Source organism: Doryrhamphus excisus, chromosome 21, assembly GCF_030265055.1.
Source record: "Doryrhamphus excisus isolate RoL2022-K1 chromosome 21, RoL_Dexc_1.0, whole genome shotgun sequence".
NCBI lineage: Eukaryota > Metazoa > Chordata > Actinopteri > Syngnathiformes > Syngnathidae > Doryrhamphus > Doryrhamphus excisus.
In genome coordinates this window covers 7,097,567-7,114,896 of record NC_080486.1, presented here as the reverse complement: position 1 = coordinate 7,114,896, position 17,330 = coordinate 7,097,567, and the positions used below count along the sequence as shown (strand labels likewise).

The window sequence follows — 17,330 nt, the reverse complement described above, 5'->3', positions numbered from 1 at the left end:
ACTGTTGGAATTACAAGATTAAACTATAGTGTGCATGTATCAAATATATAGCCCGGCCCCCCGGACAATTTTGTTAACCGCACTGTTTAGTTCAAACCCTGAGTCCAAAAGTTTGCCCATCCTGGTGTAGTCTTGCAGCATAGCCACGTACCAGCAGAATAGTAATAAACCCTATAGGAAAGGAATACCTATTTGACAGTCGAGCAAAACTGAGCATTATGTTTTTATAAACCCATTTTTCTCTGGGAATGATGCACCTGGTTTATGTTTTGGAGTTTCATAGAATGTTCTCTTGAACAGTGAATAGTGTTTTACATTCTTACTTTAGTAAATCTTGGACAACTTTGGGTTGTTGGATATTTTTGGCAAAACATTAGAATAATTGATGGTTTACATCTATTTGTGGTATGTATTTGGACTTACCTTGAAACAAAGATAATTCATTATTTGGAGTTATGATAATGTGTTCAGTGTCGTTTCAGTGAATAACTTGGAAAATAATCAAGTAAATACTGTATATGACATTTGGTACATTTCTGTCGCTAGTGTAAGGCATGTGTTTACGTTTTTGAAAATAGAGAATATCCTCAGTGAATATTTGTTGTTTGTACATCACAACATTGGCCTGGTAGTGTTGTCTTTTAGCGTGTTGGGGCTACTCTTCTTGGGAGTGGGTGTTCTGGTGATCCCGGCCGCCATCATGGCAGTCGCCGCCAACCCCGCCCTTTCTCGTCCGCCACTCAGGAGCAGTTAAAATGGCAGCATGAGTGAGAGAGAAGGCGGGAGGGAGGCAACGCCCATGACGGTGAGCTAGGACATGGTTGACTGAGCTGTAGCTCGCCTTGTGTGCCCGCCTGCAAGTGAGATGATGATTTTGCTTGTGCATGGAGGCCCACGTACACAAAGGAGTGTAGTCCTAAAGACTGTATCACTCATTTTTGCCAAATCCAAAACACTCTATTTTAGAAGTTAATAGATCCCTCCAGCATTATATGCAAAAAAACCCTCTACTGAAACGCAGCCAAATGGACAACATCAACGCTGAATGTGACTTTTGCAACTCCAGTGTTGCCAATTTTTGGGAAGTGTTAACCCTCTTTGAACTCCGCACCCACGTCTTTGGCCGGCTGCCATTTTATCCTCCAAATTATTGCTAGAGTTTGGCTTGATGCGTGCTTTGTTTCTCAGCTCCATACTGCACACTGCATGCTATCATTTGTATTCTTAAGTGGGGAAGCATTGTCCTTGATTGCGTGTGTTCATTTTTAAATGGAGGAGGAACACAGTGGGAGGATCTGTTATGATTGAAGCCCTTTTGTTCTTAGTAAAAGCGTTCTATGCAGGCTATTATGTCATGTGACTGGGACCAATCAGGCTGTATAGGCTATACGAAGCCAATGTGCTTTCAGTGACCCATTTAAAATAGCTCACTCAATGAGTTTATTCACTTAGAGTATTTTCTTAACCATACAGGCCTGACTGACACTTCACAACAACTCTATTGCAGTTTGTCGTGGGGTAGAATTGAGGGGAAATGTCCACAGAGTCTATTTTTAGGCCCACATACTCATGCTGGTTGACACGTTATTGGTATTGGCCCTTGCAGTGAACGTGTATATATATTTTTTGACTTTTCCACAGTGCTGCTGCGCTCGGAGGAAGATGTCATCCTGAGGATGGGCTTTTTTTTGGTGATGATGTTGCCACTGTTGCTGCAGAACCGGGCTCCCGCTTTGTGCCTCTGTCAGCCATGATGCGTAACCATAAGGCGAGTGACAGGCCGGTCCCCCCGGGCAGGGTGAGGGGGCCTGAGGTGAGTCTGCTGTATCCTTGACCCTGTTTCCAATAAAAACACCACTGGATTGAATGCAGCTGAATATAATATAATATTTTTGACATATGTATTTACTTTCATTCATTAAATGTTGGGCAATTTGGAGTTCAACTATGATGTTATGGAAAACTAACCCTCTAAAAAAATTGTGATCATCATTTTCTATGGTTAAATGTTTCTGAAATAAGAACAAACCGATTGTGGTCTTTCCTGGAGCACAGACTTTACTTTGCTGCTTTACTTTGTCATACTTCACATAGAGAGTCGATGTTTATCATCATCAATGCATCATTTGAATAAAAGCGGAAATGTAACCAGCAACCTTTCTCTCTAACTCGTCAATAAAACTCCACTTCAAAACCGTGTGCTTGCAAGTCAGGTTATTTGCAAGAATAGACCCAACAGGAAAGCCCGAAATTGAGCATTTCTTCAAAGTTCACAAAATATGATGAATGAATGCAATATGTTCATAGAAACTCATTATAAATAACATCACATTCATCGTTGCTTTCTCTCTGGAGAAAGATTTGGCTTCCAGGATTTGCAAGTCAACCCACTTAAACACATCCCAAAAGTCAGTAGAATGATTGTTTCCCCTCTGACGGAAAAAAGTGTGTTTCTCATGGGTCACTCAAACAGGGTGTGTGAAATGAGAGTTGCCTGGCTGTGACTTTTGCAGAAAGCATCCGCTGGCTATTGTGTGCCCAGTCAAACCTCTGCAGGCACCAGCGGCCTGACTTCCATACATGAGAGATCAAGGGTTACCAAGGTGCTTCACACATCCAAGGCCTCAATGTGAGCAGGGACGACCCCGGCCTGCACAGAATACTCATTTCCTTTTGGATGTTGGCCGCCCTCGCCAACACCAGCCTCAATGAAAACCTTGGTCCATGACTGCGATCTGCTGCTTGTACAGTAAAGTTTTTGTTTACCAGACGGAGACCGTTGAATGAAGCCAGAAAAAAAAAAAAGTTATCGCCAAGGTTCGGTCACTGAGCCACGGCATTAACTTGTATTCTAACAAGATTAAAATATATTCGTCCTGGGGATTAGCATAGTTAGGTGTCCTTTCACCTCGCGACAGTGGGCTTTGATCTGCGTTGCGAGGCAAGAGTCCTCCTGGCTTGGACCTCGCCATTGGAGTGCCAAGTGTGAAATTGGCCTGATGTCATCCCCATTCTTCACCTTTTACATCTTTCACCACTTTAATTATGTTTCCGCCACAACGCCCGGGCACCTCGGAGCAGATTCCACTGTGGCCGCAGGAAGCATGCGTGTAAAGCACACCGTAGGGGAGGAGGATGGCCGAGAGGGGGTCGTAGCCGGATGGGACCTTTTTTGGGGGGGTTTAGCTTCTTTGCAATTAATTATTGGCACTACTCCTAAAAAAACCCAACAAGCTATTCCTGGACATCACCTAGAAGTCTTCACCAATGATGCTGGGATACAAGTCACATTCTGTGTCCCGCGTTCAACTCTTCTCCCTGCCAATATTTCCATGCAGCACGAGAGCGGGTAAGCATGCAGAAATGAATGAAGTGTGTGTGTGAGGCAAGAAGGGAAATAATAAAGGCAGGTGATAGTAAGATGTGTGTGAGCGTGAGAGAAGGGGAACACAGTTTGGGTGGAAAGGCTCTGTGTGGAGAATGGGTTACTGAGGATGGGGGGGGGGGTAGAAACCAGCCACCTGCAGCCATGACAGGCTTTGACCTTGGTTTCTCACTCCCCTCCTCTCTCTTTCCACGGCCCTCCCTCCCTTCCTTCCTTCCACTTCCATTTCTGGACAGAAGCATTTTTTTTCCAGCAGGGTGCAAGGAAGACCGACTGTGGTGAAGACAGCGGTCCAAAGCACAAACAAAGACTAGTGGTTCAAGTATGAAAATGCAGATAGGCCATTGTTGGGGTGGGGGTACATGCCTGGGAATTGTTCTCTTGCATAATGTTGAGCTCCTTGTGCAAATGTTTTAATCTGTGCCGCCATGAATTTGATGGTGAAGGAGTGGGTGTTGGCGTGGAATGAAGGATTATTGTGCCATTCTACGTTTATAATTACACCTCTGAATGTTTGACATCTGGAAACCTTTTGTTCTAAGCCCCCCCCTCCCCTCTTAAATCTGTATTTTGATTGCCAAAACATTTTTTTTGTATAATCTTGAAGGTTTATTTATTCTTTTGCAATTTCCAAGAGGCAGTTAATTACACAATGAATACATGATACAAAGTATGTACATTTTCGTCTTTTTAGCAAAGGATACTTCCAGGAAAAAAGGAAAAAATAGCACTGTAATCTCCAACTCTGTGCTGTTATTTCATTGAAAGGTTGTTGATATATAGATAGATATATGCTGATGAGTAAATTCATAATGTGGTACCAGCAGTGTTCATAAAGGCATCCAACTAGATTTCAAAGTAATACTGCTTCTCTGATTCGGCACAGCTCTCTTTCACAAAAAAGTCCATGTGAACTTTTTAAGGCAAAGTGTGTTTCTGTTTGGATTTTCCTCTTATTTAATTCACACACACTTTTTTTGCAGATGCACAACAAAAACACTGAAAGGCAAAGGAGGGGAAAAAAAAGTCCACAATTTGGTATCTGCAACTTAGCTCACACTTTTCATCCATAGAAATGATAGACAGCTGTTTGCCCCGAGTACAGCACAACAAATTGCAGCTTTCATGCAAAAGGCCTCATAGACACATTTCCATTCACAAAACAAAACAAACAAAACAAAAGTTATTGCAGGATAAACAAGCAGTGTAAACAGCTCCGATATCTACTCTAAAGCAACACTGGTCATTGGATAGATTTTTTTTTCAATAGAATCTATATAAATACACATTTGAATACAGTCACAGACAGATGTCTTCTTTAATGATAAATGAATGTCATAAAATGTATTTACTAGATTTACCAAGAATACAACCTGCAGAATGCTTCTTTTAATGCTACTTGTTTGTGTGACTGCCATCAGTCATTGAACACAGCATGATTGATATTGCCATTAAAAAAAAAACAACCTAACTACCATAGCTGCACACACAAATATACATTTATAGAAGCAACGTGTTCGAAAATAATGCTATAAACCTCTCTTGTTATTTATACATGATTCATTCAGCAAAATGGGTTGGATTTCAATTCACAGTAGCCTCAATGCAGCAGGAAAATAAACATTCTTTGGACTTGTTTCTTCTGATCGAAGTGCCAGATGTAACAATGACAATCATTATTGGATGGCATTCATTCATTAATTAGTAGACCTCCTGCTGGGGGGCGAGGGGGGTGGGGGCAACAAACAAACAATGACAACTTTATACAACACCTTTTATAGACGTGATATTGCAGAAATATCTTTTTTTTTTAAACTATTTATGCTGGTATACTTTTTCCACTGGCCCTTGATGACATTATTGCATTGTAAGAAGGAACATCCCTCTTTATATTCCTCTGTGATAATCTGGATTGGCTAAACTTTCATGCTTGCTGTGTTGGGAGAGAAAAGGTCCACAAGGGCGCTTGTGTTCAGTCGCTGTCGGATTTGTCGTCCTTGGTGACGGTGGCGTGGTTGTAGAGTCCCTGGGCCATCAGGTGCAAGGCCAGAGAGTTCTTACTGCCGCTAGCCTTCTTGATCTTGGCCCGCTTGTTCTGGAACCAGATCTTGATCTGCGACTCGTTCAGGCCCAGCTCCTGAGCCAGGTTCTGGCGCCTCTGCTCGGTCAGATAGCGGTTGTTCTGGAACTCCGATTTGAGTCTCTGCAGCTGCTCCGCTGTGAAGGCCGTCCTTGGTCGCTTGTCCTCCTTGCTGGTGCTCTTCTTCTTTGGCTTGCGGGATCTCGGCCCTGCCGGGGGGGCAGACACAGGACCGGGTTCACCGAGGCGGGCAGATATTAACAAAATACACGCTTGTACGTGGAATGTCAATCAAGAAATGCTCGAACGAAAACAAGCCCCTCCCTTCGTGTCCACACACACACTCACACAAATTAATTTATTAAGATAGCACCTAATTTGGATCATCATGCTTTCTATTTAATCCTCATTTCAAAGATGCTTCACTCACTTTTACCTAAAAACATTTAACACCCCCCACACACACATATATAGTGTACTACTTACAACTCGTAGTAGTCGCCTCCTCCAGCTACATAATGCATGAGAACAAGTTGTACTACACTTTTTTTAAATCCTCCGCCACATTTTAGCTACATTGTTGATGCATGCGAACTAGCTTGTTGCGTGTGTTTTCTAAGGTTAGCTTAAAAAACAAACAAATAAACACATGCAGACGTTACTTTATTTTTCTTAACAGCGCATCGATGCAGGAAATTATCGGTCGATTGTAGTCTCTTGTAGTGTTAATTTAAACGTGCCGATATTTATGGAAATATGCGTTTAATATTGGTAAACGGCGCGTGGCTGTGTTTAATAATGCTGTTTCCGTGGATTTGAAGTGTATCGGCACAGCTGATGCGTGGAAGTCGGTCACGGAAAAAGCGGGTCAGTGTTACGGTGCTATTTCAGGTTATTGTGCGTAAAAGAGGAACCACCAACCTGAAGAGGGCCGATCCGAGTACCGGGTGCAGTAGACCCAGGCCGGCCACAGCATGGGCTGCTGAGCCGGGGCTGGGTTGGAGCTGGATTGGGAACTGTCCGAGTCTGAGCTTAGGCACTGGTCTCCGCTCTCCCCGCGGCTTTTCAGGGGCTCCTCGGCGGCTATGGGTGGCTTCTTAGCCCCGCTGACCGTGTGCGGCGTGGAGGTACCTTCCGTCGGCACCGTGCTTCCTACCGGCTCCGTCTGCGGAGCGGCGGGGCTGCCGAGGCTCTCCGGCGGCGACGCTAACGTACTCTCGCCTCGGTGGGCTGCCGGCTCCTTTTTGCGTCCAAAATCCGGCCTCAGGATGTTGTCGATGAAGAAGTTGGTGACCCGGTGAGGGTTCTGCAGATTGGCCTGCACCTGCAGGAGCGGCAGGATGGCTCTGTTGGACTCCGCCGCCTCCTGCCGCTCCAGCTCGTCTCTGTTACGCTGCTCATGTTCTTCCATGGTGATGCACTTTTCCCGCTTCGCTCGTGAAGCCTTTTTACCGCGAAATGAAGTTCACACAAGGATGCGCGAGACAAGTCAAAGACTAAAGAGTGCAGCCTCGGACACCATGCAAAGCCTGGCGGGAGCGTCCTCGGAGAAAAACATACTTTTTGGACATTTACGTCCCTGGGTGTTGCGCTTATAAGTGCGCCAGAGCCATTGGCGCAAATGTGTTGTGTCCGCACACAGCTATCAGCGACACCAAGGTAAATAAAATACTCTCACCGTGGACTTTACTTCTTCTTTTCAATACGAGACACCCTTGAGTGACGTCTCCACACTGTCCACCCAGACACGTGCCTCTGGCCAATAGGAAGCCAGGAACCAGGCCACGTGACGGCCACTCTCGGCTCTCAGCCACGCCCCCTTCACGCTGCCTGCTTGCCAATCAGCGGCGAGCTTCTCTCAATTATTGATTCGGCAGCTAAAATACACTTTATTTACTCTCACATGTCACTTGAACACAAATAAGACCTTTATCTTCATTTTTATACATCGTATTCTTACACCCGACGCCATTATGTGCCCCCCCCGAACAGGAAATAACAACCAAATATAAGACACGTATGTCAACATTGCTTGTGATGTACAAAAAGTAAAAGTGTTGTTTTTTTATTCGGCGTCGTAAATGCTCATGTCTGCATTTTAATTCGGAAAAAAACAATTTCTACATATTTACACGGTGACATTGTGGTGTGAAAGAATATAAACAATAACAATCATGTTATTTGTACGCTTCCCCCCACCCCCCCAGGCTGTCCTGTGGTGACGCTGCCTGCGGAGGTCAAGCAGAACCGGGCTGGTCCATATGCCTTTAAAAGGAACCACTGATGCAAACCAAGTGTTTTGTGTGCACGGTGCCGCCAAAGACAAAACTTTTGGTCTAACTTTGCTGACCGACTTTCTAGTCCTCCTGCAGGGACAGCACATGCAGGTCTGTAAAGGGGGACCGGACTCTTCGGACAAGGAGAACAGCAATGGTGAGTGCAGCTTTTGAATATTGTGGACTTAATGTGGAACTTCTTGGACCTATGAGGAGGATAGCTGCGACTATTAGACTATTAGTTGTGTCGATAGGACTATTTGAAGGCACGAAGAAGAAGAAGCACACGCCGTAAAGGTCGCTGCTGTACGGGCGGTCTCACTCGGCCCACCAGACACCCACCTTCACGGTACTGCAAGAAGGCTGTACACTTGCATGTACGTGCACGTCATTCTTCATAAAGCACGCGCCACCCGACATGACGTCACGTCGACAACTTGAAATGTTTGCAAAATATGCATCACTTTGGCTCTTAATTCTAAGGAGTTGATTGTATTTTACTTCCTGTCACTTTCATCCTGACTAAAATTCCAATTTTTGTACGTCATGAAATGAATTTTTTTTAAATATTCCTACATTTATTTAGGTACCGTTTGAAGTATTGTTTTTTTAAATTAATCATCACATTTTCCTCCCAACGTTTGCTTTTCCTCCTCATAGGAAAGTATCGCAGCATTTCCATCCATGAGAACACAATGTGGTGCCACGCAAAAAGCTACCCAAAGACTTGAAAAGTACATCTCTACAGGTCGGAACATTTATTCGTGGATTTTTGCTACCGATTTTATAAAATCAGACCTAAAAGAACGCGTTAAAAAAACTCAATGTCCACCGCTTCCACGTGCAGACTATAGTATTTCTATATTTCTTATGTTGCAGTCATTTCCACCAAGAAGGTGTTATTTCTTTATTATAGACTTATTTTTTTGCAATACTTATCATGGCCACAGCAGCCCTATTATTATATTATCATGTTATTATTATGTTTCCTTATGTGTTGTAAATAAAGACGGCCCTATAGTGGATCTATTATGATTATATTATTTTTTTCCCTCCATTCTGTAAATAAAGATGGTCACATAGTGAAGGATTATTATTATTATTATTATTATTAAAAACGATTAAAGACGTCTGGCGAAACATTATTCGTGTAAGTGTGAAAGCATGGCTTATTATTGAGGAAAATATTCCATATTAAGAAATTATTATTTTAGCTTGTATTAATAGTTTTATTACAGAAGGGGAAACGGTTGCAAAAAGACGAAATTATGTTCGTGGTGACGTTTATGAATAAAAGTACAATATCGACTAAATCCTGCCAGTATCAACTGAAAGCACGAGAGCATCTCCCGTGTTGCGTTTATGTTCCTCCTTTGTGCAGACATTCGTATTTGAATATTGTCCTTTTTAAAAGTGTGTATACTATAGACTGTACACTTGCAGCCAATTGACATGCAGCGCACGCGCTACTATACTATAAGCGTGTTGCGCATGTGCAGAGTGTCGGGCGCTGCAAGTCAGCGTCAGAGAGAGTTTGTAGACGAGCCGAGGTGACGCTCACACGGAGGGATTTGTGAATGGACGCCGTGATGTGTGCCAGCTCACAGATCACAGGCCGGTGGACCCCCCAACCCCCCCGCCCTCCGAAAGAAGAAGGGATGAGGAAAGGGGAGGGGGGCGTCTGTAAGATATCACCATGCGGGGGTCGCTTCCTGTGCAGCCTTTGACAATGTATGATTTGTTTCTTTTTGTGTGGGTCTGAACCCGGAAGCACTTTGACATCCAGGGTCAATCAGCCCAGCCTAAAAGGGAACGCTAATAGTAAACATCGATTCAATTAGACTGAATACAGTAAATATATTATATATGGAGATGTGCGGTTATAAATGCCACATCTTGTACATAAATTGGTGGTGTTTAAAAAAAGCGGCCAAACTTCCGAGGTTTGACTCCCTGTGATCGCCGTGGCGGAGATAATAAGCCTGCTTTGTTCTTAAGGAGCTTTTCTCCGTGAACACAAACAAGCAGCTTCCCTGCAGGATGAAGACTAATGGAAGGGCGGCACTAATGTGAGAAAAGTCTCCTAAATCATCAAATCATCATCACAGACTTTTTTACCTTAAACATACAATAACACATTTTTAAATATAATAATACAAATTCTTCAGCAGCAAAAACAAAGAGGGTTGATTCATTTGATTGATTGATTTAGTGTCTGTAAAATATATGTGATATATAAATATCTATATATAAATATCTAGGTGTTACTGTGGCCCCTGAGGGAGGGGGGTGGTCCCTGCAGGTCCCTACAGGTCCCTGAATGCATCAACCTCCTGTGCATGCTTGCAGGATGCTTCTCGGGCTTCGGATTGTCCGCATGCCTCGTGCACCTGTCCCCCCCCCAAAAAACCCCAACTCCAGCCCACCCCCGTCCGGTCCTTTTTAGGATGAGGGCAGGAGGGAAGCTCTGGTTGTTTGTATGCAGAGCAGGTGTATGTACTTCTATGTACTTCTAGAAGATCATATTCTTACTTAGTGATGGGTTTATGACGGTCGGCACGTGATTTAGGAATAAAACATGTCTGCAGGTGTAGCTGTACCTCAGAAGTACAGCTACATTATATACTATATACTATATAATATATACTATATAGTATATACTATATAGTATATAGTATATAGTACAGCATTGGCCAAATAAAAGCAGTGTTGCTTATTTCATTCTACTGATTAATGCATTGTTGTATTTGTACTTCCTGTAGTTTTATTCTAGCATGTACATGCAGTGTTGTATTTACTCGTGCACTTCAATGAAAATATATTTGTACTTATTCATGTAATAAATTGTAATAACTTTATGTCGCGTTGTATTTCTACTTTCTACTACATATTTGTACTTATTACTATTGTAATTGTAATTTGAGTATAGTACTTTGTACTATATTTACTTGAAAATTAATGTTGTATTTGTAGTTATTTATGCGTTATTATAAAATAATTCGTTCTTATTAATATTGTATTTGTAGTTATTTATGCAGTATTATAAAGCAATCGTACTTATTAATATTGTATTTGTAGTTATTTATGCAGTATTATGAAATCATTCTAACTTATTAATATTGTATTTGTAGTTATTCATGTAGGTTCAGTAAAGTTTTGGTACTGTAATTCTTCTTTGTACAGAGTATTTTATTTGTAGTTTTTCCTGCAGTGTTGTTAACGCACTTGTACTTATTGATATAGTGTCGTATTTGTAGTTGTGTACTTTTATGAACCCCTTTGTACTTATTCGTGTAGTTTTGTTCAAGCATTTGTAGTTGTTGAAAGTATTTAGTCATTTTTAAGTATTTGCAGTTATTCATGTAGTTTAGCTGTTAATGTAGTGTCGCATTGAAGCATGTGTAGTTGTTAACGTAGTGTTGTAAGTGTGTAATTGTTAATGCGGTGTTGTATAACAGTATATATATAATATATTATAATATTATAATAATATAATACTATTATAATATGTGTATTTCTGAATGTGCTATTGAAGTTGTTCGTGGAAGTTGAAGTGTGTAGTTGTCAACGTAGTGTATTGTAGTAAGTGTGTACAGTAGTTGACGTCAGTATGTGTAATTATGACCGGCAGCCATGTGTGCGATGCGAGGTCAGGTGTTGTCTCGGTGTGTGGTATACGGCATCCTTCCCTGCTAAAATAGAGCCTTACCCCCCACCCTGCAAAAGCAACACGTGCCCCCTTTCACCCTCGTGCACCTGAGTTGGTTTGACCCCTCCACCCCCACCCCAGCAGTGATACGTGCTAACTGTTTGGCACTGGTAGGCTGAATAACTTTCACAGATGCCTCAAATACCAAAAAAGCAACAGGACACATTTAGAACCTTAACCTGCTTTTTAAACATGACTCAGCACCCCCCGCCCCCACCACCAACACATCCACTTGTCTGCAAGTGTTTTTTCACGCCCTAATAGAAAAAAGTCCAAATTCTACGTCACTTACAACCCATTGGCCAAATTCTTGCGACCAATCAGGAAAACGAATATTTTCCTGTTTCCTAGCTATTGTATTTTCAAACAATTATGTACAATTATCAACACTTATTTATTACGTCCTTCTTGACCAGCCTTTGTTATTGATGCTATGCCATTCCTCATCCCACCACTAGGAGGGGTCCACACACGGAGGACATATGCTGCCATCTGCCGGCGACAAAAGGCATCACTGCTCCGTGTAAGGCTTCCTAATCATCTAATGGTCACATGTATGAAAGTCTATCGGATTTGTCTTGCTGGTTGTGTTCTCAAGATGCTGATGGCCTCTCCGCAGACAAAGAAGAGGAAGTGTTGATGCATGCCTAGAGCTTTCTAGACAGCCAGGGTATGGAGTCCCGATTGCCCCCCCCCCCAGACATTGGCCCTGCTCCCAGAAATGTCCCCCAGTGCAAAAGGTCAACCGTCAGCCCCCCTGCAAGGTATAAATAGCATCCAACAGGCCTGAAGGCTGCTATGAAGACACGGTGGTCGAGGACACGTTCCTCATGGTCCAGCAGTCAATGGAGAAGACACACACAATGATTCAATGTGACAACACACAATGAGCATGTAAGTATGTCCATAATAAAGGCATGAAAAGACATGTGGAGTAATGCTTTTATTTGTCCAAAAAGATAAAACACAGTAAAACATTGACGGTGCTTCACCACCTCAAAAAGTAAAGCTTCCTCAGCCACAAGCTTAGAAAAATAAGACTTTTCCTTCCGTTATGCTACTAAATGTACTTTGACACCTTATCAGTGGGACAGAAATGATAATAAATAAGATTGCACTTAACCTCCACCGAGCAAACGTTACTGAAGGTGACGAGCATCATGAGCGCCTTCTTCTATCCACAAAGATCTATCAATGAACAATGATCAATACTACACAGCAATCACAGATTGCAAATGTCTGACATGCCCCCTCCCCCACCCTCAGTTCCAGCCCAGTCCAAGAAGCGGCGGCGCCACTTCCACCATACCAGGTGGGAATGATGTGGAACGGTCTTTGGATACTGGCTATGTCTGGGCTCTCACCCCCTAATACGCTCATGTAGACCACGCCAGCTTCTGACATCCATACTGGCTCATTCCTGGGTTTAATCCTGCCCATTTGAGTTCCCTGAACACTGGCTAATTTCTGGGTTTGGTATGTCCCACTGTGACGTGTTATTCCCCAGATACGGTCTAATGTCTGGGCTCTACTTCCAATACTTAGCAGACAAAGGTTCCAGCAATGACAGTAATTAACCGTACATGGTCGAGAAATAGACTTCTTTTCAACAGCATTTGTTTCTACACTTAAATCGTCTGGCGACGCGACTTGCGGTGGTTCTAATTGGCACTGATATTTCCTGCCTGTCTTCATTCCTACATCACGTTATGTACTGTCACTTTAAGAAGCAAAAGACACAATGGAGCGTATTTGGGTGTGAATAAAATAAAAACAATACTTCATTTGGTTTGAAGAGGGAACATCTGAGGTCCCTCAATATCCCTTTTTGAGTCGACACTGCTGGAAGACGAGTCAAGTGAAAGTATGAGCAGCGTCCCAAGTCCAAAAGGCAAACGTCCTGTCCTTGAGCGTGACAGACACTCTGTGGGGGCCGGGGGGGTTGGCATGGCACGTTTGCTTTAAGACGACAAAACAAAAAAGTCCTTTTCTTTTGTGGTGTGTCATCTTGTCTTCAGTCGCTGTGTGGCTTTTCAACACAACCCTGTGGACGACATGAAGACACATGAGCGCCAGTGGAACTTCAGGAACAATTTGTGCAGGGCCGTCAAATGGCAGCTGGCTATGTGGAGCTGTTGCATGAGAGAAAGCTGTAGTCTGTGTGGTCATGGCAATCACAGAATTGGCCAAAAATGATGTCATTGTGAGGAGAAGGAACATCTGTGTGGGAAGTATTTCCCTCAATCTCATCAAAAACCTGGAAACTCCTCTCATATGTAGCGTGAATGACAACTAGCTTAGTTTAGCAGAGCATGCTAGTGTGGCTGTGTGTGTGCGACTCAGGCTGGGTGAATGTTTACACCGTGTTGTATTACAATGCTCTCTAATGACGAGTGGCGTCCTCCACCTGTGGGGAGTGCAAACGTTTGTGTTTGCAAGTGAGAATGGCTTCATGATGAAACTTACCATGGCGAGTTGCCGCCCGATGTTTCCTACAGTGACGCCGCCTGAGAAGAATATACAGGGCAGCCAGGAGCGCACGTATAAGAAGTCTGGAGATGTGTACCTGACAAGAGGAAGGCCTTATTTAAGAGCTGACCTTTCCGACCAAAACTTTGAGTGTTGTGTTTGAGTGCACGTACTGGTAGACGCCGTTGTAGACCAGGAGCTGAGTGATGACTGTGGCGAGGAAGGCTGTGGTGACACCCAACCCAAATCCGCTGCGGGATCGGTCAAAGGTCCACCACAGGCCTAGCGACAAGGCAGCCAGGGTGAGTGACAGCTGCACATTGTTGTCAAAGTCCAGTTTCTGTCAATGCAGCCAGTTAAGGTCAATGCAACATAGCAGCAAATATTACAGCCCCAATGACTGAATAATAACTGATCTAGATCTACGTCTGTACGGAAGGATACAACACTGGCGTGGTTGATGCCCACAAAGACGGCGATGCACCTCATTACGCTCGCCCACTCCCGCTTGAACTTGTGCGGTTCTCCCAAGTGGCTGTCCAGACACGGATACAGCAGACCAACCACAGCTGTAATAAAATGCACAACATTTGGAGTTGAACCTTCAAGTCAGCACACTTCATACACTTCCATCATGATAAACTTGTAATGTTTTCCAGCACCTGACAGTTGTACGAAATTGAATTTATAGCACTAAATATTAGTATAAAGTAACACTGAGTTATTACTCTAATTACAAATTTCCCCACTGAGGGACGAATAAAGGCATATCTTAATTGACATAATGCAATATATATGAATAGGTGTTTTGGTTTAAGAACTGCAATTTAATTTTCTGTGTTATTACCTCCATCGTCTAGAGTTTAATAAGCCGGTGTGGCAACACTGAATAATAACATTCATTAAAGATCATTAAAAAGAGGGACGCCCTGTGTTGTTATTTGAGCCCTCGCACTTCCCGCTTCTTCCCTTTCAAGCCCCGCCCCTTCATCACCCGTTATGACTCTATCCAATGAGCCCCCGGCTCGCCTGGTGTCGTGCTTGCGGGGGCCAATCAGAGGCCCGGGATATCAAAGAAGCAGCCCACACTTTACCCTTACATGACCGCCAAACAAAGCCTTACATAATGGCCAACAAAAAAGTAGCCAAGCGATGAATCGTTAACGCACGATGGCCGTGACGATGTCCTCATCCGAACCTCAACTGTTGTTGTTCTTTATTTTATGGCTACTTACAATCTGAAATGTCGTAAACGAACTTCCGTTGGCTAAAAGATTGATCTATGTTGAGATAGCAATCCCTCTTAGAGGGCAACGGTATTGTCTTTGTGCCAACACAAGTTACATATATTTTCGGTGGTATTGGACGGTAGGGCTTACCTGCCCCGGTGCCACAGCACGGAGGTATCCACCAGGCAGACGAAAACAAAGTTGTCATGACCTCTTCTGGGAAAAGCGTGACATTTCTTTGTATTTGCAGCAAGTTGAGCACCAGGGCGAGCAGCACACCCACGGTGAAGAGCACCAAACCCCGGCGGATCAGGTTGAATGTCCGGTCTCGCTGTAGAGAGCCATAGGCGCTGCTCAGTACCGACGCGATGATGGACATCATCTCTTCGCCTTTGGACGACAACCAGCTAGCTGCAGACGGCGACGACGACGACGAGAACTTGCTCTCCACACTCGGTGCACAGGAGCAGCTCCAGCAGTGCTCCTCCAGGCTGGACATTTGGCACTTTGGAGTTGATAAAAAAACATACAATGAAACACCAATAATGTTAGCTTGAGTCCTCAACCAACATTACATGTTAGCTTGTCCTTCTTACCTTGATCTATCACTGACGCCACTCGTCGCTTTATTAAACCTCTTAAAGCAAAGTTTAAATGTTTTCACATCATCGTCATCAAGCAACGAGAAGCAAGACAAAGACACATTAGTGCCTCCCTTGGTCGAATGAAGCTTCCACTACTGAGGTAACACAATCACAGCTGTGTCGGGTGAGACTCGGCAGCCAATCACAGGCTGGCGTCTGATATGACGCCACTTCACCCCACCTCCCCACGCGCCACAACAAGGGTAATAGGCGGAAGTTGCAACACAAATACCGGATGTTGAAAACCATGCTCGCTATTATTGTGTTCTTTCGAACAAGCAGTTGATTTATTTCCCACAATTAATGTTTTGAACCTTATAGAAAATCTAAAATAAAAAGAAAACATTTTCAACAAAAGTCACTGTTGGAGTTATTCAATTAGATTCAGCTCCAGAACCCTCCCTCCTCAATTGCCATTTTTCATGAACAATGGCGGCTAACAAGCCAAATGGCTCAAATTTTAAAGTATAAGTACTCACCACTAATGAATGATAGATCATTAAAAGCAAACACGCTAACAAATTTGCTGATGTCTGTTGTGGGGCCACATTCCAGCTTAGTCTGAAAAGGCTTGCGGTAACTCGTCATTTGTCTTTCACTTTTGCATCTTACAGCAGCAGTAGTGCTTTCAAAAAAAAAAAAAAAAACATAAGTGAAGCATAAAGCTATGTAAAAATTGTAGGCTTTTTTAAAAACCAGTGTTATGTATTTAGGTATGCTGTATATATTTTTCCTGTGTTAACATGTATTTATCAATTATTACTCACTTGAATGACAAAAACAGCAAAAATCAGCTAATTTCCGAGGCTATGAATGCATATGTCGGGGGTGGTATTCTCTGTATATAGTTATACATAACCCCAATGACAGCAAAATAACCTCTGTCTGATTTGTTTATTGCAAAAAGTATGCAAAAATGACTCAACCGACTCTGGTGCAGATTAGCATTTAATGCCTTGCCATCTTCTAACTGAAGATTCTTCAAAATATTTCCAAAGCAATGCATGAGATGGTGGTCAATAGAGCACAAAGTAAGCATGCAAAACTGCTGCAACAGATGTTTCCAGACAAAAGGTGTACATACCAGTGTGATTCCCCTGCAGGGTGACTATTGTGTCCCACACAGAGACACACACCTTTATACTGTAGCAGCCTGTTGTGAATGAGGTCAGTGGCACAAGTTTTTGCAAGCCTTCATGTTGTTTGCCGAGTGGGTGTGGCCTGCCAGGACATGTCAGGCTGTACATCATGTGATCATGTCACTGCAACAAGGGTTCAATGCCCGGACCACGTTCTCTTTCAGTGCCCTGCAACAACAGCAGCAGGAAACTTGTTTTGCAAGAGACTATGAGACAGTGAGATAACAGGAGAAGAAAATGTAAACATGCTGGAAAAACATCCATATGTTCGTGTTTTGTCAAGCCATATCTGAATAAACTAAGTTTGATCTATGTGATTATTATAATTCTTGCATTTGTCATTCACACCACAATAACCATTTTCTATTTTGTTGGTTTGGAGCACCTTGAATAAATCCC

General features: G+C 43.2%; 1 protein-coding gene and 1 long non-coding RNA gene across 11 annotated transcripts in view; one reads left to right on the top strand and one right to left on the bottom strand.

Moving 5' to 3' along the window:
• Positions 1-12,378, top strand: part of LOC131109212 (uncharacterized) — a 28,701-nt gene extending 16,323 nt beyond the window's left edge. Inside the window, exons 4-7 of one of the 9 annotated variants that reach the window (XR_009120703.1) lie at positions 1,642-8,090; positions 8,402-8,489; positions 11,909-11,973; positions 12,070-12,378. This is a non-coding gene — a long non-coding RNA (uncharacterized LOC131109212). Of the gene's footprint in view, positions 1-1,641; positions 10,602-11,908 lie in introns of those variants that run through there. The other 8 variants (XR_009120705.1, XR_009120700.1, XR_009120707.1 and 5 more) reach the window with 8 other exon arrangements.
• On the bottom strand, positions 12,379-17,010 carry insig1 (insulin induced gene 1). Of its 2 annotated transcripts, none has more exons than XM_058060945.1 (6): positions 16,877-17,010; positions 15,299-15,653; positions 14,364-14,488; positions 14,093-14,259; positions 13,917-14,016; positions 12,379-13,494 (listed from the first exon to the last, which is right to left on the bottom strand). In XM_058060945.1, the coding sequence occupies exons 2-6, from the start codon at positions 15,645-15,647 to the stop codon at positions 13,465-13,467; spliced, it is 771 nt and encodes a 256-aa protein (XP_057916928.1). In that variant the 5' UTR covers positions 15,648-15,653; positions 16,877-17,010; the 3' UTR covers positions 12,379-13,464. The 2 variants fall into 2 exon arrangements, with proteins under 2 accessions (XP_057916928.1, XP_057916927.1); XM_058060944.1 differs by lacking the exon at positions 16,877-17,010 and adding an exon at positions 15,745-16,870.
• Positions 17,011-17,330: the final 320 nt, after the last annotated feature.